The sequence below is a fragment of the Pezoporus wallicus genome, unplaced genomic scaffold, assembly GCF_028554395.1.
Source record: "Pezoporus wallicus isolate ANWC-B61680 ecotype Strahan unplaced genomic scaffold, APGP_CSIRO_Pwel_v1 contig_8803, whole genome shotgun sequence".
NCBI lineage: Eukaryota > Metazoa > Chordata > Aves > Psittaciformes > Psittacidae > Pezoporus > Pezoporus wallicus.
In genome coordinates this window covers 526953-553966 of record NW_026635049.1, presented here as the reverse complement: position 1 = coordinate 553966, position 27014 = coordinate 526953, and the positions used below count along the sequence as shown (strand labels likewise).

The 27014-nt window shown below is 45.4% G+C and overlaps 1 protein-coding gene across 2 annotated transcripts in view; it reads right to left on the bottom strand.

Moving 5' to 3' along the window:
- Positions 1-3357: 3357 nt before the first annotated feature.
- The window catches only part of NEXMIF (neurite extension and migration factor), a 164041-nt gene continuing 140384 nt past the window's right edge, over positions 3358-27014 (bottom strand). Inside the window, exons 3-5 of one of the 2 annotated variants that reach the window (XM_057400578.1) lie at positions 24047-24165; positions 13733-13857; positions 3358-8585 (exon numbers count right to left, since the gene is read on the bottom strand). In XM_057400578.1, coding sequence (XP_057256561.1) covers positions 4273-8585; positions 13733-13808 — 4389 coding nt within the window. In that variant the 5' untranslated portion in view covers positions 13809-13857; positions 24047-24165 and the 3' untranslated portion in view covers positions 3358-4272. The remainder of the gene's footprint in view (positions 8586-13732; positions 13858-24046; positions 24166-27014) is intronic. The other variant, XM_057400570.1, reaches the window with a different exon arrangement.

Sequence of the window (27014 nt, the reverse complement as noted above, 5' to 3'; positions counted from 1 at the left end):
CTGACCAACCCAGTGGCCTTCTATGAGGAGTGACTACATGAGTGGAGAAGGGATGAGCTACAGATGTCAACTATGGAATGATTCTGTGATTCTGATTCTGTGACTTCTGTAAGGCTTTTGACATGATCCCCTAAAGCATCCTTCTTCCTAAATGGGAGAGATGGATCTGATGGATGGACTGTTCAGTGGATGAGGATGGATGATGCCACATCCAGAGGGTAGTAGTCAACAGCTCAATGTCTGGATGGTGATGGGTGATAAGTGGTGTCCCTCAGGGGTCCATACTGGGACCAGCGCTGTTTAGTATCTTCATCAGTAACACAGTGGGGTTGAGCACAATCTCAGCAAATGACACCAAGCTGAGTAGTGTGGTTGAAATGCCTGAGGGACACGATGCCATCCAGAGGGACCTGGACAAGCTTGAGAGGTGGGACCATGCAAACCTCATGAGACTCAACAAGGCCGAGTGCAGGGTCCTGCATTTTGGTTGGAGAAACCCCCAGTATCTACACAGGCTGGGGGTGAAGGGATTGAGAGCAGCTCTGTGGAGAAGGATGTCAGGAAGAAATCTGTAATGATGAGGGTGGTGAAATGCTGGCACAGGTTGCCCAGAGAGATGACAGATGCCCCATCCCTGGAAACATTCAAGGCCAAGTTACACAGGGCTCTAAGCAATCTGATCTAGTTGAAGACATCCCTGCTCATGCCAGGGACCATTAAAGGCTCCTTCCAACCCAAACCATTCTGTGATTCTATCAAGATCAAAAGGGAGGAGGACAAATGGTCCAAATTTGGAGGTCAGTCAGCAGAGATCACATTTTCAGCCATAGAGAAGGGCCAGTGCCACACAAGGAAACCAGGCTCATGAATATCTTCCCAGTCAGAGATTTTATGGGAGGACAAGGAATGACCACCAAAGACAGAAGGACTGAAGCAGAGAGCAACAAGGCAGCTGGTATTTGTGATTAACAGCGTCCTGAAACACCTAGCTGGGTATTCATGGATTTCTAACATATAATAAAACAGCTGATATGTTTCATGCCTTATCTTCATGCCCTATTGAACATCTCTCACAAGCAATAAATATTGCTACCTGTTTCAGTACAGGGTATCTTATTACAATGAGTCCTATATTCATAATATTAAGCATAACGAGCACAGTGCAGGCCACTTGAAATGTGCTTGCAAACGATGGTTCTGGTCAAAAAGAAGAGCCATGCCATATCCCAGCCCTGGACCTGACCTGTCTCCATGGGAGCTGCAGCCTGCAGGAGGAATGCTGAAAAAACGGGATACATCAACACCATGGCAGTGGCTGGAGATTGTAGCACCTGATGACCATACAAACAGAAAAGACAGATACTGGAGTAGCAGGGGAGAGGGTGGTGGCTGCAGGTGAGCCTAATACCCAGGGATGGAGCTCTAGCACAGCTCCTAATTAAAGCCTGAGCATCCTCTGGATCAACTTCTGGGAGCCAGAGCTGGGATGGGATGCTGCACCCTGCAGGGTACCCAGGGACCGCACTCATCCAGAGCAACTTGCTCCGGACAACACCAGCATTGCATTTTTCATGGCATAAATGAACTCAGAGGATGGTTTTCAGAATTCCTGTTTTGTTCAGAGTTCCTTCCTTCATCTGTTAAGCAAAATGCAATGCAATTACCTTGCTGTTCTCTGCGGGATTCAGAGCTGAGCCTAAGCTGTAGCTGGAGATCTGCAAATGCTGAAAACATTTTGATTCCAAATCGACACTCTGCAGCTCCACTTCAGCTCTAAGTGTTCACTCTGCTGTTTTGCCAAATTAACTTACAACTACTCTGCAGTTTTGCCTTGCACCTGGGCTGAAAAAAACCTACTTGTAAGGAAACCCAAGTGTAGTCCTGTGCTCACGATCAGGTCAAGAACATGACCTGTCTGACTGCTATTAAGGCTCCTCTTTCTCATAATTTCCTATTGCATAAACATGTCCAAGCCTCATGTCCTTCTGCTCCCAACAGCTCCCAGTTAGCAGGGCTCTTGCATATCAAGGTTTCATAAGAAATCAGCAGCAAAATGCACAGGCTCTCAGTTGCACAAGGAAAAGAGATACTTGTTGGGTTTGTTATTGTGGTGGAGGGTGAGGGTGTGGTGAGTAGGGTTACAAATAAGGCCTTTTGAGAATACATTTAGCATTCAATCCTTAATGCTGTCTTGATAAAGTCCAGTCATGTATGATCCGGCCCTGATCGGTGACTTCACAAATAGCTCCGTTTGTTTTTATGATCCTATGAACTGAATCAAAGAAAAGGGTCCGAGTTGTGTTTAAAACTAATGACTTAGCTGTTGACAGTTCAAACTATATTGGCATCGCAAGGTTAGACATGTAGGAAACACCAAAGCTATGACGAGGAGAGCGCTTTGGACAGGCTCTGCATCGAAAATGTTCAAGAAACTACTCAAAGGAAAAGTAAATAGCAGTAAAGGTACGAAACGTATTAGTTCTGTTTTTATAACTCTTTTAGAATTCATCCCAGGTTCTTATAAAATATATAAAACTGAGATACAAAGAATTAGCAATGTAACTTTGCATTTCAAATGATCTTCAGCTACAGGTTTTGCTTTAAGAAAACAGACACTTGAAAAGCAGCTAGCTGTTCTGTAGTCTCTAGATGCAGACACTTGAGTTCCTGGCAAACTTACCGTGTCAGTGGGTTTCTGAACTCCTCCACCATTTCAGCTCTCTCCTATACTGAAACTCAACACTTCACCATGAAGTTGTTCTGCTCACGGTTTCAAAGAGAGGACGTTACCATTTCCCAGCATCGGTTTCAAAGTTCCTTTTTCCTTCCCCCTCCCCCCCCGTTCTTTTCCTTTTTTTTTTGTTTTTTTTTTTTTTTTTTTTTTTTTTTTTTTTTTTTTTTTTTTTTTTTTTTTTGTTTTTTCCCTTTATGAGCTTTAAACCACAGGGTGAATCCATGAAATGAGGTAAGTAAATTTGGCACACTTTTAGTCATGTCCATAAAACTTTTGGTAAGTTGTAGAAGTGAACAACATCGTTTTCCTCGTGAGTTACAGGTGCTTTCAAAGGGGGGTGGTTAGTACTTAACAACTGGAATGTTTCTAGTAAAACCAAAAGGCATAGCTGCAGAAAACACTCACAACCCAATGTTGATAGAGAAGTAAAAATATATACAATACAGTCACTTGTTCATAGTTTGGCACAATTGTTTTGTTGTTGTGGGTAATAGTGCATAAACTACTGTACAACAGTATGACTTTTAAAACAGTCTTTCACAGAGAATACCAGATTAGGTTTCGCTTTCAAAGAATAAAATTCCCACAATTTCAAACTCTTCATTTCAGCACTTACATTTCAACGTACCACAAGGCAGATTTCAGAAAGGAACCGATGGGAAAACAAAAAGTAAACCCAACCCAAAAAGAAACCAAAAGGAAACAAACATCGACCGTCTTTCTAGAAAAGGGAGTCTCTTCTTCAAATACAGGAAAACCCAAAAGTGTTGTTTCTGCTTTAAGAAGAATGGAGTCTGATTCCCTGCAGGAAAAAAATCAAACATTTGATGCCATCTCAAGTTAGCTCGTCTGGAGTCACCACCACGACGGAGGGAACGCGCTAAAGGCGGGCGGGTGGAGAAGATGCAGCTTTAGATGATGCAGGTTAGGAGATAAAACAGCAGAGGGGGCCAGAAAGCACTCAAAAATTGCCACGTGAAGCTCAATTAGGAGCGAGTTCTCATTTGCAAAGGAAAAGAGCCTTTTAAGTTTTGAGATCTTGGCTTTTGGATGCATAACCTCTTTTTTTTTTTAAATTTTTTTGTGATTTGTTTTTAATCTTTTTCTTACAAAATGTTCAAAAAAAAAAAAAAGAAAAAAAAAGTCTTTCCAAAATCATTAAAAACAGCGTGAAATTGTGGTTTGTTTCGTTTTTCCCCCAATAAATAAGGAATTAAAAACCGAAGAAGCCAAACAGCAGGAAAGAGTAGCCTTGTTAGTTTTGTTTTCACCCCCAGCCAAGCCAGAAAATTGGTCATTCTTTAGGTAGCTTGCAAGTAAGAAGTATTTCATGCATTTCAAAAGGAAAAACCAAACCAACCCAACCAAAAGAAACCCCAAAACCAACCCCAAAACCAAAACGATAAAAAAGGGGAATGTCTTTTTTTGTGTTTGTTTTTTTTTTCATGCAACTTTTGCTTTCAAGGAAGGAAAAACTGAGGAGCAGCCTAGCAGGTGGGAAGGAGGTTAAGGGGCATTCCAGCCAGTTTGGTGCAGCATTACCTCAGTTTCTCAAAAGCAGCTGTCACGGGTGGGTCCTTGTGGGGCTGTTCGCGGTCCATTCGCTTGATTTTACAGTTCTCATCCCGCAGCGATTTCGAACTGGATTTGTGACGGTAGAGTTTTTTATGGGTAGGTCCGTTATTGCCTAAAGTGCTCAGGTTACTATAGTTTTTATCAAAAAAGGGAGTGGGAATGTCCGTGGTGAACCCGGTTGAGCAGTTGGGACGACCGGGATCGCAGGTTGCTGCTTTGCCGTTTTTGCTTGAGCCCTTGTTGGTCGACTTGTGGTTCTTGGCTGCGGGTGGTGAGCCACCATTCGCCTTCTTCTTTGACTCTTGGGATGTCCCTGCCAAAATCTTAAGAGTTTTCAGTTTCAGGCTGTTGGATTCCGGTGACCGGAATATGTCTGGAACACTGTTGTGGCTAACAGGCCCCCACAAGGGCTCAATGGAGGCCATCATAAACCGCTGGACATCTGCCATTCCCGACGCGATGTTGGACAGGATGTTGGAAGGTTCTTCAAACTCCCTCTGATCGTCGTCCAGGAGGCTGGTGGCATTGCCCAAGCTGGCTTCTGACCAGCCTGTGCTCCCCTCTTTTCCCAGCGCCCACTCTCCAGACAGCCCATTGTGCTTGCCCAGTTTCACCCCGGCTGGGCTGCAGTGCTGAGAGCTCTCGGCAAGGCCCTTGGTGGCAGTGGCCATGTTGCTCAGCTGGTTGACCACCCTGCTGCCAACAGCCGGAGCCTTCTCAGCATTGACTCCCACCGCATTCTTCCCTTTTCTGGTGGATTTGGGAGCTTGCCTGGAGTTTTTCCCTGGCGGTTTATCAGTTCCTTTGTTGGTTTTGGGCGATTTTTTCCGGGTGGCTTTCGGGGAAGAGCTTTGGTTTGTACCCACATTCTTGCTGGATGAACTTTTCCTCTTCGATTTTGACACTTTGCTATTGGTGCTAATTTGACCAGATGGCTCATTAAATGTTGACAAGCATGGACTCTTTTCGAGAAGGCTGACAGAATCTTCATCGTTGAACATATGGAACTGGAACTGGTGATTATTTAAAGCAAACCCATTATCTGCCTGATCCTCGCTCTGCAGGACCCCACAGTTCCACTTGACCTTCTCGGAGCTGTTGAGGGCAGCCTGGGGGTTCTCTTGAAAGCCCTTCAGGGTGCCCAGAGGCTTGGTGTCGGAGCCAGCTATCTGCGGGGACAGGTTGGGGGTGTCCGGAGGGGACATCTCCGAAAGCGACGACTGGCGGAATCTATCAGGCGTGAAGTTGGAGATGTCTAAAAGGTCCGTGGACTCCTTCAATGGGCTGATTTCATCTATGCTTTGCTGGATCACTAGCTTGGGACTGCAGTGGGCCAAGAAATCATCATTAATATCATCCTCGCCATCCTTCTCGCAAGACTTTAAACTTAAAGAACTGTAATTGCTTGAACTAACTGACAATGAACCCACTGAATCAAAACTAATGAGCCTGCCATCATCTGTACTTAGTGTACCTCGCTGGAAATGAAAGCGCCCCTCTCCATTATTAAAATGACATGACTGATAGGAATCATCAGACTGCACTTGTTGGTTATCCGGCATGTAATTTTTTTGGTAAAGCAATTTGCCGTTGTTCAGAGTGACTTGAGTGTATCCAGAGGCAGGGAGGCCGTCGGCACCCGTGGCACTGCCGCCGCTGCCAAACTCGCTCGGCAGCCCGGCCGCCTCCTGCATGTCTCCGGGGAAGTCCTGGTGGTTGCTGCCAGCAGCTTTGCTGGCCGGCCACATGCTACTGAAGCTGCTCTGCTCCATCTCCAAGTGGCCAGGAGACTGCTGCAGCTCCGACTCGGAGGGCGGGGAGAGCACACAGCTCTGCGCTGGCTGCAGAGCCGGGAAGGGCTTTTCTGCTGGGACGATGCTGGGGAGCGAGTGCTGCTGCTGCTGCTGCTCGGAGGGATGCTGGGTGAAGTATGAGATACCGGTGTTGCTTGACAAATCAGAAGCATCTAACAACGTCTGCAGATACCCTCCGGGGATCAGGGGTACATTGGTGGTGATATTAGCAGATGGCAGAGGCTTGTCTGAAGAGGAGGTGGATGGTAGGAAAGGAGAATTTTTAGCAACCTTATCCTCGTGGCACTCCGGGAGATGTGAGCTGTCTGAAGCACAGGGTATGTTTTCGTCCTTCAGACGCGCTGCAGAGTCCTGGTTTTCCAGCGCCGGGGAACCCTCCGCCGTGCTGGTAGCAGCTTTGATCTTCTTGCACTTCAACCTGGCTTCACTTTTGAATTTGATTCTGCGGAGCACTTTCCTCTCCGTCCCCTTGTGCTCCCGTTCCTGGGATTTGCATTTCACGGCAGTGATGCCCGGGATGTCATGTACGTGCAATCCATTGGCACAGCTGGGGGTAGCGATGGCCAACGTTGGCAGCCCTTTCAGGCCTGCGTCCTCTTTACTGCTGCAAGGCTGCTTGTGATCAGAGGAGCAAGAGCCCAGCTTGTTCACTGACTGCTCGATGGCTTTAATTCTTTGAATCCGGTGCCTGTTTGCTAGCTTGCATTTTCGCTTCCGTGGGTGAGGGAGGAATGAAGCATCTGAGCCGTTAAGATAGAAATTCTGCTTGTGGTAGAGAGACGATCTGAGCAAATCCAGCCGGCTCTGCTGCCTCTCTTGCCAGAAGCCCTTCAGTGGGGCCAGCTTCTTGTATTTGCTGAGCAGCTCCTCGTTTAGGGTAACAGTTGTCTCATTGGCATCCACTTTGCTGAGCTTCACCAGCATATGCTTCTCCCCTTTAAACCTGTTAATGATGATGTACTTGATGATAACGGGGGGCTCCTTGCGAGAGACTTTTCGCCGTTTCTTGGGGCACCACTCATCATCATCCTCTTCCTTGGGCCCATCAGGGAGCCACTCCTTCTTATCCAGGATCTTCTCATTCTCGATGGAGTCCACATCGTACAGGTAGTCATCGCTGTATCGCACTTTCCTCTTAGCCCGCAACCCATAGTTCTGCTGAATGAAGGAGCCAGAGTGGTCCCGGGACAGGTACCGGCTGCAGTCCTTGATATCCCGCAGCACGTCGTAGGAGGACTCTGTGCAAGTACTGTCGTCACTGAACTCCCCGGAGTCTTCCGTGGAATTCACCGAGTCCAAGAAGTGGCTCCTCTTGGAGCCCACGTACTGCACCATCTCCGTGCTGTTGCAAGATTTATTTAAGGCAGCTTTCTCCTCCTCCTCGCCATCCTCTTCCTCACCATCCTCCTCCTCCTCCCCCCAGATGATGCCTTCTTCAGACTTGAATTGCGAAGGGTCGGTGGCACCGCTGGGCCCCCTTTTCAGGGTGCTCCTGCTGTCCCTTTTGGTGCAGTTCCCAAACACGCTGGGGAAGAAGTTGAACTGGGCGTCCTCCTGTAGGGTGGTGGTCTTCTCCCGCACGTTGTCCTGGAAAGATTCATATCTAATCTTTAGGGAGCAGACATCGCTTCCCAAGGTAGAATCGTCGTCATCGAACATGTAATTATCCACGTCTTCCTCAGAAAACAGATTTACAGAAAGCTCATTTTTGGAGCAGAGGTCAAGCAGCTCAATTTTACTTTCACTAATGAAAGATTCAAAATAGCCCCATTCCTGGTTGGGATTTGTTAGTAAAGGTTCCTCACCATTGCATTTGTCTAATAGTAATCCCTCGTAATAATTTTTCTGAGTGGGGTCCTCTGAATCACTGTCAGATTTTTCTGCATCTCTTTTGTCCGCTGCCCTCGATTTATGCATAGGGAAGCTTAAAAGCTGGTCTGAAAGCAGTTGATCCCCATATCTCATGGTTTCTCCTGTGCTCATGCAGTGAATCCCTATATCAGAGACTGAACAGGTGTCATAATCCCTATTTATATCCCCCACTTTCAAGCTTATTCCCGGCTCTGCATCAATGCCGTCCTTTGATTCAATAAAGCAGCCCAGACAGGTCCGGCTCGGCTGCATCAAGCAGTCACCCGTCAACGCTGACATGCCTCCAGGCTCCATCATGGTGAAAGGAGCCTTCTCGCAGTCACCCGGCAGTGACCAGGAGCTCATGCCCTTCGTCACGCAGGACGTGAGGGAGATGGCGTGGGCAGAGGAGTCATCCGAGGCGTGCTCAGGGACATCCGTGAGCCGCAGCGGCGACGGGGGGCTCAGCAAGCAGGGCTTCTTGGACGTCAGGGGAGGCAGCGCCCGGTGGCACGCGTGGTTTTCCTTCTGAGCTGTCGTCAAGGCTGAGAACGTGACCGCGGCGTCGGTGGCGGTGCAAGGCCTCTCATCGCCGTCCAGGGCGTGCGACTCTGGAAGGGTAAGGACAAGGGAGGGAAGAAACAAAGAAAAAGAGGATTTAACAACCTCGCAGCTCTGCTTGGGCTCAGTGCCCTGCTCCCTTTCTCCCTAGGGTCTGGTGGTGATCAAAGGGAGCATGATCAGGTCAAAGGAGGTGATCCTGCGCCTCTACTCTGTTCTGCTTAGATACCCCACTTGGAGCACTGTGTGCAGTTCTGGTGTCTCCAACGTAAGAAGGACATGGAGCTGTTGGAGCAAGCCCAGATGAGGATGATCAGGGTACCGGAGCACCTCCTGTATGAAGACAGGCTGAGAAAACTGGGGCTGTTCAGCCTGGAGAAGAGAAGGCTGCATTCAGACCTCTGAGCAGCTTCCAGTATCTGAAGGGGGCCTACAAGGATGCTGGAGAGGGACTCTTCATTGGGTCTGTAGTGACAGGACAAAAAATGATGGGTTTAAACTGAAACAGGGGAGATTTAGGTTAGATATAAGGAAGAAATTCTTTTCTATGAGGGTGTTATTTAGTAGTCTTTACTGGCACAGGTTGCCCAGAGAAGCTGTGGCTGCTCCATCACTGGCAGTGTTCAAGGCAGAGTTGCATGGGGCTTGAAGCAACCTGCTCTAGTAGAAGGTGTCCCTGCCCATAGCAGGATCTTGGAACTGGATGAGCTTTAATGTCCCTCCCAACCCATTCTAGGATGCTATGACATTTCCCATGCTATGACCTTTCCCAGCCGCTCCTTTGGGAAGTGCACATGCCCCATGAGATCCCTTCCGGATGTAATTAACATGGTGATGTGCAAGGAAGGGAGAGGTAAACACTCCCCCCCTGCAGCCAGCTGGAAGAGGTACAAGAGTATGTTTAACAAACCAAACCCATCCGTTCTTTCCTCCTCATATACATACCGTTACCTGGATACTGCCTTTCCAATCTGACAAGGTTATTAAAAAACAAAACAAGCCTAATAAAAACGTTCCCATTAACATGGAAAAAAATTAAGGGAAAAATAAGATTCTTAAAGAAACAAAGCATCCCCCCTGTGGTGTCTGCAGCTGAAATGTACCTGAGCTGCGTTCCTGCTTGAGAGGCAAAAAATTATGGCTATTTTTAAGGAGCTTTAAAAGTCTTTTTGTCACTGTCCACACCAAGGGGAAGTAGAAAATCCCACAGAGTTTAAAGCAATGGTTGTTAGAGTTATTGTGGTTTTTGCCATCCTTCCCTACTCTCTAAAAATGCCTTTTTAACAATGTAAGGATGGGTTTTTTCAACCTAAGGATTTTGTATTTTTACCTCGTCGCACACTTTTATGGCAGAATAAAGTCATGGATATACTTTTATCTGACTTCTGCTTCAATGGATGAGACGACCCTTGAAATTTAAATATGGTGTCTTTTCATCCAAAAACATGCTCTGATATCACTGTATTAAATATATATATTAAAAAAATATATATAGATATACATACACCCCAATGTGTGCATTCATACCAGCCATAAAGCTCTGCTGACTTGGAGCTGAGCCCGATGCTTCTGTAGTGGCTCATATAGTTGCTTTATGGTGGCTCCACTTTAAGGGGGGGGGGGGGGGGGCAAAAGCAGAAACAACACAGGCTTCTCAAGGAGTGACAAGCCCTTTAAAAGGCAGTTGGAGCACCAGGCTGCCATAAGGAGTGGGGTATCCAAAGGGATTTGGCACATACATGGCTGCTTTTATTCAAAACTGATAGAAAAGCAAGCCTCTTACTGCATCCCTAGCAGTGTTCAAGGCCAGGTTGGACACAGGGGCTTGGAGCAAGCTGCTCTAGTAGAAGGTGTCCCTCCCCATGGCAGGGGTTTGGAACTGGATGAGCTTTAAGGTCCCTTCCAACCCAAACCAGTCTTGAAACTACATTTAATTAAAGCACTTTTAAAGCCCTCTCTAACTGAATTTCTTGGCTACAGTATCAGTTTCTAGAAATCACCCATCTTTACTGAAGAGGTAAACACTGACTTTACTGCCTATTAGATTAGACAAAGGGACCACAGCTAGAAAAGGAAGGGAAACACCAGCACTACGAAATACCCACTGTGCTGGTCAGGGTTCCAGCCTCCAAGTGGGCAACATGAAAAGGAGCAGGATGTGATGGAGGGCTGCCTGCCTGTGCCAAACATAAAACTTAGAGGAGGTCAAAATCCCCCTAATCTCATCCCAAAACCTTCCAGCAGTTTTGTGCTACAGGAGCCTTAGGGACAGAGCCATTTGGTTAAGTCGTAAGCCAGTAGAAGCAAGCTGCAGTCGGAGCCATGCAGCACTCTGTGGACTTCAAATAACTTTCTGACCACTATACAAATCAAAGCAGAAGTGCAGTGCAGTGCAGTTCATGTCTTCAACATGAGTGACTTGGAAAAGACCAGACTGACTTGTTTGTGATGTTTCCCTTAAAAAAAAGGGTTAAAAAATGACATAAATAAAACGAGCTGATTTTTGAGTCCCTCCCACCAGTTTTTCGATCAGAAATGCAGAGGTGGTGTCTTTTTCCTTAAGCACCAAAACAAATTAACCAGTGCAGTTCCACTTCAGAAGTAAAATAAAATAAGAATCAGCTTGGAGCTGACAGGAAGCATGGAAAATTTGAGGATAAAAGAAGAATGTCTGTGAATGCCGCAAGACTCAAAGAAGGGGGAGGCAGAAAGCTGAAATTCAACCTCAAATGCTGCATTCAATGGGCAGAGATGCTATTATATAAAATAAACTGTCTCTGGGTGTTTCGTTAGGTTTATACTTGTGTAAGTGAACTTAATTCCTGTGGAATACAAATGCCAAAACTTGGTTTTCTAGGGCTTGTATCATGCTAAGATCAGGTGCATGTTCAGGGGATGCTATGAAGTAAACAATACTCCAAAGGGCTACAGTTAAAATGCTGGAGAAACAAACCCACCTTTCTCAGTTTAACTCAACAGCACATGGGCAGCCTGAGTGGAAAACTACTGAGCTGTCTGCTGCCAGCCAGCTCTGAAGACAGACCAGATTCATGGTTAGGGTGAGAGGAGGCAAAAAGCATCAGCCCCATCCCCAGGGCCATCAACAGGGAGGTGGTGGCATCAGTGCTACTTGGTGGCTCACTGCTTTGGATCCAGGGGCAGCTCCTACACAACCATGCTTAAACTGGAAGTTTAACCTGCCAGAGGGGAGATGGAGATGAGCTCTTAGGCAGAAGTTCTGCCCTGTGAGGGTGCTGAGGCGCTGGCACAGGGTGCCCAGAGAAGCTGTGGCTGCCCCATCCCTGGCAGTGTTCAAGGCCAGGTTGGACACAGGGGCTTGGAGCAAGCTGCTCTAGTGGAAGGTGTCCCTGCCCATGGCAGGGGTTGGAGCTGGAGGAGCTTTAAGGTCCCTTCCAACCCAAACCAGTCTTGAAACTATATTTAATTAAAGCACTTTTAAAGCCCTCTCTAATTGAATTTCATGGCTACAGTATCAGTTTCTAGAAATCACCCATCTTTACTGAAGAGGTGAACACTGAATTTACTGCCTATTAGATTAGACAAAGGGACCACAGCTAGAAAATCTACTTGCAGCTCCAGCCGCTGTCATCAGCTGTGGCTTTACCATGTGCAGTCATGAAGGAGATGGGCTGACAATGGCAGTTACCTCCAGTATCACATCGCAGGGGCAAGTACAAGTGCACATTTCACCTGGCACCAGCATATGCTGCAGTGTCCTCATGGGCGTCCTCAAGTCTGGAGTTGCTCAGGGTTTTTGGTAATGAATAACAGCAGCATTTGCCTCTAAGCACCTTGTTTTGAAGTGACAGAAGGATTTGAACATACAAGATGTTCCGTTCTGGTGTCCTCAACATAAAAAGGACATGGAAGTGTTGGAACAAGTCCAGAGGAGGCCACGAGGATGATCAGGGGCTGGAGCACCTCCTGTATGAAGACAGGCTGAGAAAGTTGGGGCTGTTCAGCCTGGAGAAGAGAAGGCTGCGTGGAGACCTCAGAGCAGCCTTCCAGTACCTGAAAGGGGCCTATAGGGATGCTGGGGAGGGACTCTTCATTAGGGACTGTAGTGACAGGACAGGGGGTAATGGGTTAAAACTTAAACAGGGGAAGTTTAGATTGGATATAAGGAAGAAATTCGTTACTGTGAGGGGGGTGAGGCACTGGAATGGGTTCCCAGGGAAGTTGTGAATGCTCCATCCCTGGCGGTGTTTAAGGCCAGGCTGGACAGAGCCTTGAGTGACCTGGTTTAGTGTGAGGTGTCCCTGCCTGTGGCAGGGGGGTTGGAACTGGATGATCTTCAGGTCCTTTCCAACCCAAACTATTCTATGATTCTGTGTCAGAGAACAGTTCTTGATAGCTAGTAAGGTCAAACCTTTATATATAAATAAACTTCTCTCTCTCTCAAGATTTACAGGGCAATAGAAAATGTAAAAAGCCATGAAAATAAAAATAAAAACATGGTGAAGAATGGGAATGTCACGCTCTGCCTCAGTGCTGGACTGCCCCTGAATTTACTGTGGCTGGTGACTACAGTCCAAATGACTTGAGAAACTGCTCAGAGGCATATTTATTCCAATCAGGTTTTCAGGCAGCAGAGCACTGTTACTCCAAATTAGTTATTGCTTTCGAAAGCAAATATGGAATCAATTAAATAGATACAGCAACATTAGGTATTTTGGGCTGGCTGCTGGAAGAGTCACAGGTGCAGCCTTTCCTTTCCATGGGTGCTTAATCTGGGTCTGTTTCTTCTACCCAATCTAATTTTAAACCAGGTTGTAGGGACTAAGTATCCTTCAGCCAAATTTTGCCGAGATAAGCTAGTGGGTTCAGAAGTAACTGTGAAGAGAGGCAAGAAATCCCAACAGGCAGAGGGCTGCATAGTCTTGTATGACTTCTTTCCCCTAAGAAACCAAACTAAAATCTGTAATTCAAACTGCGTGTGCACATGAATATTTCCCACCATGCATATGTATGGGCAAAAGCAGTACTTGTTAAGACGTAAAAAGGTGGAGATTCATAGCTGCAGTGACATCTGTGCAGAAAATACCCATCTACTGAACTGCTCCACGCTGCAGAGATACCTGCCCACTGCTAAAATTAAATACATGGAAAGAATTAGGGAAATAAGTTGGCTGCAAGTTGTCACTGCTCCCTCATGTACTGTAATTAAGTTCCTTACCGTTTTCTTTCACCCCATTAATCAGGATCGTTTCTTGGTCTTCTGAGGCACAATCCTGCTCTTGTTGGTCATCCATCAATTTAACCTCTTTCTGTTCACTCCATGCCCCGCTGCATCTGGCCAACCTGCGCATTGCCACAAACATAACAGCAGTCAGGACAATTCCCAGAATTGGGCTCAAGGAAGTGTGAATAAAAAATAGCAACAATAAAACCTCCCACAGCCTCCCATGCTGCCCTTGCCCTGCTTAAGAGGACAAATACTATTTATTTAGGCTGTTGTATTTTCGCTTTTCCACTCCACAAGCCAAGTCCAATGTATTTTGGGTGAGGTTAAAATGTTATACATCACCATTTCCTTCCCCAAAGTCCTTCTTTAGAAGGTGGAGCGGTGCTCTGCACCTCTGCAGTACCTTTGCATCGCTCCAAACTGCTTTGCAAAGGCAAAGGTAAGTGTTGTTATCTCCAGATAGGTGAGCAGAGACATAAAGAGGAGAGGACTCACCATAGTTCAGGCAACAACAACTGCATCAAGTTGCAAGAGAAATGCAAATATCCCAAGTGCCAACTGCTTGCCCTAGCTACCTGTTACTGGTCCACTCTTCCCAGCACTGACAGGTATGAAAACACCCTCATAAAAGCAGCTTTTTTTTGGGAAAAAAAAGCATTTCTGGTCTCATTCTTCACTCTAAACATGGCAGCACGAGAGCTCCTTCCTTGGAAGCCCCATTCCCCTGACACCTACCACTGCCTGCACCATCCCCATTAGGTGAAGTTTCATCTCGGTCCTGTCACCACCAGTGGAGGCTGCCTGGACTTTATGATCCTTCTCCAAAGCAACAAAGCCAAGACCAGAATCAAGCCCAGATTTTCTCTCTTCCTCCACTGAAGATTCCCCCCACATTAAATGGATCACCTGCCTAAGGACAGGGAGACCGTGCTATGGCTGAGTCCACGTACGGGTGGCACAGGATAACCCTCATCAGTGCTCCTGATGAATTTCACCTCTTTGACTGTAAATTCAAGTCAGAAACTACTTTTTTTTCCTTCTGGCAACTGGAACTTAACTTTTTCTCTCTCACAGAAGAGGTTCTAGATTGAAGCATTGTTTTAGGGTTATTTTTGTGTGTGTGTTTTTATTGTTAATCAACATTTGTCACTGTCTGATCTTCCCACAGCATTCACTGCCCTGGGTGCAGCAGCCAAACTTCATTCATATTCAGATTTGCAGTGGAGTCCTCTTAATTAACGTGAAATCTTTACAACCGTCTTAGTAAGTGAAACCTTCACTGAACTTAAAGATGTTGTGACACCAAGAGTAAGATAAGAATAACAAGCATCAGTAACTCAATTCCTCTGCATATTTAGAGGAATATTTAACTAACCCTGAGAGCTTTATTTGATGCAAATCCGCATTTCAAAGCTCTCGGCATGCCAGTTGATTCACCGCAGTAAGACCCCTCTCTCCTGCCAGAACCCCCACCCTCCCCACCACCCCGCGCTCCCACAGCCACCAAGAGAAGTTCCGGATGAAGCATCACTGATGGGTAACAGGAGCGACTTCAAATGCCAAAGCACAGACCAGGCATCGCTGGGAGTTCATCTCCATGCAACCTGAAGAAGATTAACTTCTAAGTGCAAAAGCTGCTCTGCGTTTTCCAGTGAGCCTACAACTTCATGCCTCCTTGATAACATCTTCTGCCTATTAAACATATCTTAATTAATATATAAATATTAATAAATGAAGGTTTTAAAATGTGTATTAATGAAAATATTAATAGAATATCTTAAGCCTCAGGAGAAGCACAGGCTTTGCGGGAAATCAGAGAACTACCAATGGCCCTACATGTGGTCCAGCATGACCTCTGGGGAGGGGGCTGTTTGATGCTCCAGGAGAAGGAAAGGCAGAGCTGAGTAAGGAGCTTCAATAGATTGTGCCCTGGTAGATGTGTTTGCACACCCTCGTGGTTTGCCAGGTGGGAGAGACACGTGCAAAGACCTTCCACTTCAATTACCCACGGGCAGGTAGGGTTGGAGGATGGCACATCTGGCTATGCACATTTACAGATCTGAGCATGTTGGTCACTTCATTGCACCCTGTTCGGGTGACGGGACTATCACCTTCAACATACAGGTCACTATCAACCTTTTTGTGTACTCTGATCTCCACCACCTTTCTGAAGCACAGAGGTGATGCTCTGATAGAGGCACAGTCACCCACAGACACAAAGTAAAAGGGTAGAGGCCCTGCCATGGTGCCCTGCTTGAGACTCTGCAGCTGAAGAGCTTCAGCATTCAGAGACTCCATCCACAATTTATTCTATTAATTTCCCCAATTATTTTCAACCCTGTTGACACTGCTGGCCTCCACAGCACCTTGTGGTAATAATGCATGTGGCAGCTTCTGTGTTGTGTGAAACCTGCTTTTGTTTGGTTTGAACCTGCTGTCCTTCGAAGGACAGGCCAAGTTTTCTCACAAGAAACACAGCCTCGGCCCTAGAGATGACTTGGAGTATGACCATCATTTAAATAATCAGTAATATTCACATTCACAGGGGAATCACGGCAAAGTTTCAAGTTAACCAAGTACATAAACCCAGTCAGGATACTACTGAACTTTTCCTCACTGTTCAATGTTTAACCCACAGGAACTAGGTTGAGGGGTAAGAGCTGACCCAGTGTTGCTGTAGAAAGCTGCTTCTCACAAATCAAGTCTTTGTTTTATCAGCATGATAAGCTGAGACCCACAGATTTAAGCCCAGAAGCACAAGCACCATATCTGCGTGACTTTGCTGACCTGTTTGTTGCCTGGGTGTACTGGTTTATAGCCATTTGGTGTAAAATGCCACAGGTGGCCTGTTTTCAACCAGTAACGTAATCACAGCCATATCAAAGTAATGGTTTGCAATGAATAAAACATAGGACAAACCAGAAACAGTAATTCTCCAATAATGTAAATCTGTCACTCCCAGCACACAAAACATCTCCAGAGAGAAAATAACATGGACATAAACCACTAGCAAGCTCCCCAAGAATGATCCCAAGCATTTTAAAGAAGGCATCACCCTATGATTGCTGGGATTTCCACCGGAGGAGGAAGGAGCAGGGTCTTATGTGTCTCTCTGCCTGCCTGCTTCTGGCTCCTTCGGTTTGTGGAGTCAGTGGTTTGACCCCAGTTTGCAAACACACATGAGAGAGGCTTCTGCCTGTCCTTACTTCTGGCAGATACTCAATGGCCAGCCTTCAAGGAGAGAGCAGGGCTCATTTTGGGCAATGGACTGAGAAGGTGAGCAGTGGGCAGCCAAGGAGGCAGAAAAAGAGTTTGTAGGTGGGGAAACGTGTGGGACTTTTAATCCTCTATTATTATTTTTCGGGGTGTGTGTGCATGAAGGGGAGGGAAATGCAGAAGGGACTTTTCCAGTGGACGCAATCCAAAGCTCCGAAAAAACAATGAAGACAATGAAATGCAAGAACAAAGGGGACGTGCCTGTGCACAACACAGTCAACTGCAGTAACTCGGACAGCAGAGCTGAGCTCTAGAAATGACCTGGAGAGAACTGAGAAGAGTTCAGACAGGGGATCCTCACATACAGTCAGAGAGAGATGAAGTGCGAATGACACAGACAATGTGACGTTCCCTGAGACCTGCTGAACAAGAGGACCATTTGGGAGCAGTGTGACCATGAAAGGTCGCATCCCAAGAGGGACAAGGAGAAACACCGGCGACTGCGAAAGAAAAGCTGACAAAGAGGTTTGATGTGATGCAGAACAAGAAAAAACAGAAGGCTGGGAATAACAAAGAGGAGGAGAACAGCTGGGTCCCTGGGAAGAAAAACTAAATCAAGAGAGGTCTGGGGTATAAAGGCAACGGGCAGAGAATACACCAGGTAGAAGGAAGGCACAGTACACAGAGCCATCTGCAGACAGAAGTATGAAAGGGAGAGAACATGGATTTCAGAGAGCATCAAGCCATTGAAGAGGTACATGATGGGGGTCATGCTATTAAGAACTGACAAGAGGAAAATCAGCCACCAGCTTGAAGTTTATGAACTTGACTGGAGCTGGAGTGGATGGAGGAGCAAGAGGATGGTGTGTGGAAGATGATGGTCAAAGCCACGAACTCCAGGTCTCTGGAGAAGGAGGGCAAGAGCACAGCTTGGCATGCTGTGCCTCAAGGACGGTCACAGGTGGTTCAGTCACAGGGAAGAATTCAGAAGGGCTTTTTTTGATTGCACCACATACTTTAGGGCATTGGTCTGCTAAGATCAGAGCTGGCACAAGAGAGAAAGATAGGAGCTAAGAAAGGAGATCAAAGGGAAGAAGCCTCAGAAAGCAAGGAGTGGAGCTAAACAATAATTCAACTAGATGTAAGCACGGGATAGACAAATTAATGGACAAAAGAATGGGATGCAGTTGCCCATGACAGCAATACCCAGGACTTGGTGACCTAGAGAAATCCCTTTCAGCCCTATGACTCCAGTCAGGTAAACGATGGCAAGTGCCTCAGAAAAACCCTCAGCATCACAGCTGAGAAAATCCTCCATTCCTCATGGTTCCTGTCAATTTTCCCACTGCTTGTGCTAATGGGGTTGTACAAAAGCTGTTAGCGACAAATCTGGAAGAATACAAACGCAGCACCCAAAATGGACCTTCCTGTTGCCTTGCAAGCAGGTTCCCTTCAGCCCAGATGGCAAATTAACACAAAGCACTCAAGATTGATTCTCATAATACTCATCATGATACTCAAGATGTTTTACAGGCATTGCTGCTGTTGGAGTGGAGGCAGACGCAGTCAGAGAACAAAAGCCAGTGTCCCAGCTGAGGCCCCACTAGCTCCCTCTGCTCAGCAATACAGCAATATCCTGGTAAAACATTCCTTCTGGTGATGCTCTTTGGAGTAAAACCAGATTATTTCTTCTTCTGTAAATTCAACAGGGTATGAAGAGCAACAGCAACACGAGCAATGCTCCCTATCGGAAAGGGAATCAAGGAATGCTGGTTATTTACCTATAGAATAGAGGAGGAAATGCCTGAATCACAAAGCCAAAACATCTGGACATGTTCCCACATTCATCTCCAGTCACGTAAATGAGGGACCTTACGGTCACTTAAAACTGGCACTTTTTTGCACACCTTGCATTTAAGCATGTTCCTATTAACACTAATTTTACAAAGGCAGATTTCTGCAACCATGAAGGGAAAATGCATCTGCTCAATGCCTGTCCTCTACAAAGAAACCAACAAGCTGCTTTACTTCTCTCTCAGCTAGAAAATGTCCATTTCCCCCCAGTATTGCATGCAGCTGTCCTGAATGGGGGCTTACAAAGAGTACAGGTAAGGGTTCATCACCTTGCTGCAGTCAGAGGTGCCATGGGAAGAGACGTGCTCTTCAGCATCTCCAGCTGGAAACCCCTGGTGCCCCAGATGCTGGCTTAAGGATAGATTGTGCCAAGGAACCTGCTGGACAGATTTCCTCCCCCCAAGGAGGACTCTCCACAGACTCTTCCTTGGGAAGCAGCAGTGATTTGGCTGATAGCATTTTCCAGCAGAAGCAGTGATGGTTGCAGTGACACCCTGGAAGCACTTAACAGGAGATAAAGCAAAGCCAGCTAGCCATGACCACCACCTAATCAGTGCTTGGCCACGTGTGTATATATACATATATATATATATGTATGTATATCTCCATAGCTAGGTGAACATCTCCTTGTTCGTATTTCCTGGGCACCAGCATTATACTGTTAAAGCTTAATACTCTCCTCCCAAGCAGAGGAGAAAAAAATAATCTACCAGGTAAAAATAAACAGCCTACTCGACTGACTGAAAGCCCACCTACACATATGGGAATTATATTAGATGGACTAGATTAGGGGTTAGCAATAGCTCTTCCATAATTAAAGTTGCAAGAGTGTTTCGGCTTAAAGCTGAATAAACAAAAGGTCACCAGCACCCAGACAAAAACCCAATGTGCCAGTTCCTATTTACACACAGCTTTTATATACTGAGTGCTTTTTATTTGTTGTAGATCATGAGGGTAGATGGAGAGGGAGTAGCGAAAGTGAAGGAAAATCTTTTTATGGAGAAGTGGGGGAAGAAAGCGAAGGAGAAGACGTGGCTTTTTCTCCTGCAGAGTTGTGAATAAGCGCAGGTGTTCCATATATGCAGTTGTAGCTTTCAAAAAAAGAGCTTTAGAGAAATTAATTACATGTCAGAGCCTCTGACAGGTCTTTTAAGAATTATGATACTTTTGAATGAAAACATTATATACTTAAAAAGAAATACCATGTAAATGTCTCCGGGATTTTTTATATTCAGTGGAGTAATAGTAGAAGGGAATTCAGTTCTACCCGTGGCACGAATGAATGCTGAACGTGCTGTGCTCTTCCTAACAACGGCGTCTCCTGCTCTTGCAGGACTTCACGAACTCTCCTGCAGAAGCACAAAGCAAGAGTTCAGGGGCATCTGCCAGGGATCAGCTGTAAATGGAAACAAGCTCTCCCGAAGAACCACATTTCCTGCCCCTCCAGGCTGCATCGCTGAGCGCACAGCTCCTCTCGAAAGCGAGGCCACCCCATCACGCGCCTCCTCCTGAGCTCAAGTGGGCAGCGAGACCTCTGCAGAGGGAGATAGCCAAGTGGTTTTCTGTTGTCTTCTTTTCCTTTATCTATTCCTCCCACCGCCCTTGGGCTGGTTTTCCTTTTAGTCCTGACAAAACCTGGGTAGGACATAGGATAGAGATCTTCCCATGGAAAATGTGTGGTGGGGCAACGATCCCATCACACCCCAGGAGCTGCTGCAGCTCTCTTCCTGACCTGAAGGATGCTGTTTTCCTACCAGCTTCTGAAATTCCCAGATTTATTCCAGGGATTCCATTTGATCCTTGTTTTTTTTTCACTATAATTTGATAACTGGTGGGTGAAGTGACAAAATTTTCATTTGCCAGCAGATGGGGATGTATTTTACTACAAAGCCTAAAAGTATGGCTCTAAGTAAACCTGTTTTTCCAAGGATTTACATGTTTATTTAGGCCAAGGGTCTCTGAATTTTGCCCAGCACCATGACAAGAAAAAAGATATAAAGAGTACATGAAGTTTCCAGAACCAACAGGGTTGGAAAGGTGAAATCTGTAAGGAAAAGTACACTACAAAACCATCCTCCTGCTCTGCCCATCATGAAGTCATTCTCTAGTCCATAAAAGGGATGTTGGACTTAAGGATTCTGGTTCTAAAGTTATCTTCCCAGGAAAAACTCATAGGAAATCATATCTCTCAGCAGTTCCCTGGGGTTTTTATATCAATGATGGTGAGCACATAGGAGAAAAGGTCAAGTGAAGGAGAAACAGAAAACAAAGAAGGCCTCTGTGGGTCAATCCCAGCAGTGAGACATCTACACCTAAAGAAGGTAAGGTTTGCTAGAGTCAGCATTAGCTGAGAATAGGTTCAGCAACCTAGGACTCTCCATCAGGGCCTGTAGTGATAGGTAATGGGTTCAGACTGACACTTCTCATCCCTGGCAGTGTTCAAGGCCAGGTTGGAGGGGGCTTGGAGCAACCTGGTCTAATGGAAGGTGTCTCTTCCCATGGCAGGGGGTTGGAAAGGACCTGAAGACCATCTAGTTCCAATGTGATTGAATGATAAATACAGATAAAAGCCTCAATTCAGGAATAAATGTGAGGGATAAAAAAAATGAAACTGATACTAAAAGAGCTTGTAGAGAAAATGGAGAACACAAAAACCATGAAAAGAAGAAACAATTTTAAGAAGTAGTGTGTTCCCAGAAGGTGTAAAGGATGGATGGCTTGTTAATATTCATAGCAAGCCTCCACTTTTTCCTCAGCTGAAAGCAGATGCAACAATTATCACAGAGCCCAAGCCCTAACTCCAGCAGACCCCAAGATAGGATATGAAGAGCAGCCTGTTTTAGAGCCGACTCTGAAATAAATGACAGTTTCCGATCTTACTCTGGGAGGACATAAGGTGCAGGTGTTTCAGACCTGTCACAAACAACTTGAAGGAAAAAGGAAGGAAGTGAACAAAATTATAGCCTTCCTGACAAAGCACAGGTAAAATACAGAAGGAGCTTTCTCTGTAAATGTATTCTCACACATCAAGAACAGCAGTATATCATAAAGGGAAAAAGGCAGCAATTAAAATCCTTGAGAAGCTGAAATACATGAGGGAATGTCTGAAATATGGTGTATTTCAGCATAATACTGTACTGTATTAGGGAAAGGAGAGCTGAACCCAAAAGATGAGAGTACCAAAATACAGAGAAAGGGAGTAAAGAATGATTGCACTATGAGTGTGCAAGGGATAGGGCAGTAACTGGGGAGAGGGGGAACCTCACAGGGATATAGAAGTTCAAGTAGTAATGTGGAGAACAGAGAGACTGAGAAAATGGGGGGGGGGAAATAGACAGTCCAAGTCCAAAACCAAAGGACACCAGCACTGGAAGAGCACAACTCAACACCACATCCTCTGACATGCCAGTGGGGAACCTGTTAGAAAGTTGGTGACTCAAGTAAGGAAGAAACTGATGTCCCTTTTCACTAGATGTGGGATAAAACAAATATCCCTTTTCACACTGTGGGACCAGAGAACTATTCCCCTGGGAATAACAAGAGTGAGGAAATGCAGGTGAGGAGCCCAGGTAAACTTGTGAGGGTTTAAGTGAGTACACCCGATTTTAGGGTCAAGAAGCACAAAGAGGATTCCTGGGTACCAAGAGCAAGGGAGGGCTATGAAGAAGAGTCGCAGGGTTTCTTTTTGGTCAGGAGGAAATGAAGCAATAATTAGCATCACCACTGTGTAGATCTGAAAAGCACTGGCAAGCTGAGGGCTAGATTTTCATCTCTGAAAATGAAAAAGAAAACAAACTTTGGTTTAGCTGAGATGGCCTAAAGTAAAACATCTCTACAATTACTAAAAAGAATAGCCTTATCCAAAGAAAAACACTTTTACAACTGATGACAGACCTAGTATTAAGCCACTGGTACAAGCCTATTAAAAAAATCAGTGATGAAAACTGTGACAGCTACAACTGCCACTTGATCCCCAGGACAGGCTTGTAATTTCATGAGCTAAATACATCCTTTCTGTCTTAGCAGACAGGCTGCTGGATGAGGACTCCTGGTCCCCCCTGAGCAAAGGTCACCTTAGAAGAAAATTAACAGCAGCAGCTATCGAGCCAGGGTTAGCTCCTTCTTTTTGCAGCTTGTTAGGATTTCTACTGTATTTAGAGAAGCAGGTTATCTTTGTCTGGGATGGGATGAGGGAAGGCAAGAGAGGATTTTAGGGATTTCCTAACCTTAGCTCTTGATACATTGAAACTGTAAAGAACGGAGAAAAGGAGGATATTTGTTGGAAGAGCAAGACCTGAATATATCTGAAAGAGGAAGAACCCTGATCTCACTTCTCCGCAGCACAGGCACATATCTTAGGACTTGAAACACTCTATATAGCTCCCTGAGGGTCATAAATCAGCAGGTTTAATTATGTCCTAGCAGAGCTGACTTCAGTAGACAGGAACTCAAATACATCCAATACTTGGGAATAGCGCACACCTGCCCTATGCTGCCTCTCAGCACCAGATACATACAAAGATTTTCAGGAGTATCTAAGATCAAATCAATTAATTGCAATGGAAGGCTGGCAAGGCCATGAAGAGAGTGAAGAGCTCATTAACAAAGCTTACTAACAAACCGTAAGTCACAAACCACCCCCCGCAGCAATATACCAGAAAAGCAAAACAAGAGACAACCACAGTGGCCCAGGATTGAGGCCCTTCCAATCCTGGGGTTCAAAAACTGGCAGAGAGGTCCCAGAACATCACCCTATACTGGGAATCAGAGGTAAACTGTTGTGCAAATCAGTAAAGCAAATTAACTTATTCTCTGAAACAAATGCTAGGTGAGCCAAGGAGAAGCTAAAACAGGCTGTCAATCCTGCTTGTAAGAGATACCAAGGAAAACTATAGTTCACCTGGGAGAGTAAACAGACACTTTTGGACAACTTTAAGAGGGGCCTCTTCTCTCAACCATCAATTCTAGCTTGTACGAGAGGTAAAATCCTGCCTCAGCCAGAACCAGGAGAGAAAGTCTTTAAACAACCCCACAAGGGAGTGGGAAGCAGATCCCACCACTTACCCACAGACTGATAAGCAAGCAGATCCACCTTGGTTCACAGCTGAATTTTAAGGGCTCTGTATTGTTTCAATGGCTCTGCTTAATTAGATTAGGCATGGAGGTGATACTCCCTCCCACTGGAAAGGACCGAAGAGAGCTGTAGGAAGCACACAGGTGACAGATTGTACCTACTTTGTGTCCTATAGACTCACTTCACCAACTGATGCCCATGCCGAGCGTGAGCCGTCACATTGGCAGATGGCCAGGCGGTGTCCGAGCTTGGGGGGTGACTCCGGATCACTCCGGATTCGCTGTAGGCGGACAAACTGCTGATAGAATGAAGAGGGCACTTGACACACTACATGATAGCTACAAAAATAACGTGCAGGATACCACAGCGAAGTCTCAGGCCAAAGTGAATGGGAAAAGAGTGAAAGAAGCGTTTTTCTCTAGAGATGAGTTGAGAAGTTACGTTTTTGCTTTGTCAAGCAGAGCTGCTCTTGCTGTTCTAGCATGAGGTGTTGCCTTGATGAGGATAATATGAGCAATACCCACTGCTGTCACTGACCTGCCAGCAATTACAGGTAGAAGAAGAAAAGGCTGCCCAAAGGCAGCCCATAACGCTGCTTTCTGCCTTTCCACCTTAAGAACAACTGTAATTCCAAACATGCAGTTTCCACTCAGCCTGCAGATACAAAGTTAAGCTAAATCAGAAATGTTAAGGGCCTGCATTTATTTCTGAGAAAATCAGGCTGGAATGATTAAAAACCCCAAGTCACATAAATCTGCAAAGGTTGAAAAGTCAGTGCCCTACTGGGGTATTAACCTTACAATACCACAAGGATCTCTCCAAAGCTAATTAGGTATCAGTCTAATCTAAAATAACAAAAGCCATAAAAGAACAGTTTGGGATGGGGAGTTCTTGATGGGCAGAATTGCTTCATTTAAATGAACTTATCACCAAAATTCTCTTCCTGCTGCAGTCTTTATGGACACGTGTACAAGACATATCTTACAAGCTTAACAAACTCTTCCTATGAACTTAATCAGGAAATATGAGAGCCCAAGGTCAAGTGCATTAATATTACAGAAGCTTACTAAGAAAGGGGATGTTTTACAGTCCCTTGCACACTGGATTTTATCAAATAACCCAGCTGAAGAAGGGTGTGTAAAATCTTGTTTAAAGATATGGATTAACACGGAGCCAGAAGAGCACGAGGAAATGGGATTTCACAGAGGGATGTTGAAGAAGAGATTGTCCTAAACTTTACGATCACCTTTTTCTTGACTTCTTAAGGTTCCCCATCAGAAACACTCTCTTCTCATCCCTGTTAACCACCAGCTTTAAAAATAGAAGAAAAGAGGAGGTTTTTTTACTGTACAAATTTGTAATATATTAAAGTTTGGACTAAGGAGAGCAATTACGCTGCCTGGTGCTGGAGGAGGATATGAAAGCTCATCAGGATATTTGCAGTAACCCTAGTGGGGTAAACATTTCTCTTTTCTAATATCTTCAAATTAGAAACATTGTAGGAAAAAAGGAATCTCAGCAAAGCTCATTTGCCTCTTATTAGCAATTGGCCAACGTGGACTCAGGTTAAAAAGTGTTAATTTCTCAAGTATACGTCATTTTCATGAAAGCACAGATCTAAAGGGCAAACAAGTGAGTGGCTGGCTCAGGCACAAGAAGGAATTAAGGAATTAAGCTGGAGCAGGAGGAGGAAGGGCTCGTTCCTCCCATGTTTAAGCAAAGCACTGCTGCAAGGAGCACTGCATGGACAATCCTTGCTCACGGCAGTGGCAGGGGCTCCTTCCCCCTATGACTGCAGTGCCTAGATGTGATGGGTGGAAGGAAGCTCCATCGCAAAAGCTGGACCCTCAGGTGAGCTCTGCCCAGCCCAGTTCCTCCACTGAACCTCCTCTCCAGGATATTTACTCCTCCTATTAACTATGAAACAAGGAGCTGCCTGCAGGCAGAAGGGCTTATTTCCTCTCCTCACTACAGTTCCCTTACCATGGGACATGCGAGGTACTAAAATGCAAGTCACCATCAGCTTTGAGAACTACAGAAAGCAGATGGTTAGAGAGGAGGCAAAGGTGAGAGACCCTGATTAAAAGGGTGATGTTCTTCAGGGATATGAAAGACAAAGATCCTTCAGCCATTATATCCAAGTTTCTAGACAGATCCTTCATAAACAGCCTAAGTTTTAGAAGGTTTTTTCCTTTTTATATACATACAAATAACTGTATTGATAGCAGATGGGCTCTTCCATATGATTTCCTTTTAAAACCTTCAACTTCATGCAATTCCTGCATATTTCTTGCGTTGGGAAAGGAAAGCCTGTGCTTCTTAGCTCCAGAGTACAAAGCTGGGGTTACTTCTGATCATTTGCTTTTGCTTTCAAAACCTTTAATTACACAACTGGGTAGCAGCCCTTAAATACATCATCATCATTTTTTCCCAGAGACCACCTTAGTGCATTGGGTCTGCCAGGCAAGGTGAAGCCAAAAGTGACTTACACTGAGAGAAACGACAGTCCCCACTGACTTATGCATATTTTCATAACAGTGTTAGTAGTTTCCTACCTACAGCTGACACAGTTGGACCACCAAATTTTATGTGCAGAAAAACTTCCTAGTCTCATCCCGTGATGTGCATCTAAAGGAGAGAATGCTTCTGGCTAAAAAGGGAATAAGGGTAGGTAGGAAAAGCAGATGATCAAAACACTTATCAGGCTGAGAAAAGAATTTATTAGGCCTGATAAGGAGCCTGAATTGATGACAGCTATAAGGTACCATCCATTTTTAGCTAATAATTCAGGATGAATTAGGTGAGGAATAACATGTGATCATTTATTTAAAGACTTATTCTAATGTATACACTGGAGGAAGCAGAGTTCAGGTTGTATGAACACTTTAACGCTTACACTTCCGGAGGGTTATACCTCACCATTCAAATGCAGAGATTTAATAGCCTTGTATTTAGCTTTAAAATACAGTGGCGGGTTTAGGTTATAGGACTCCTGCATTTCTAAACCAGCAAGCCATTTTACAAGGCTGGTTTATACGCATTCCACTTTTCCTCCACTTTCCTATTCAGATTTAATAAATCTGCCAACACTTGCCTCTGAGAGCTGGTTCAGTTATTTAGAATTCCCAG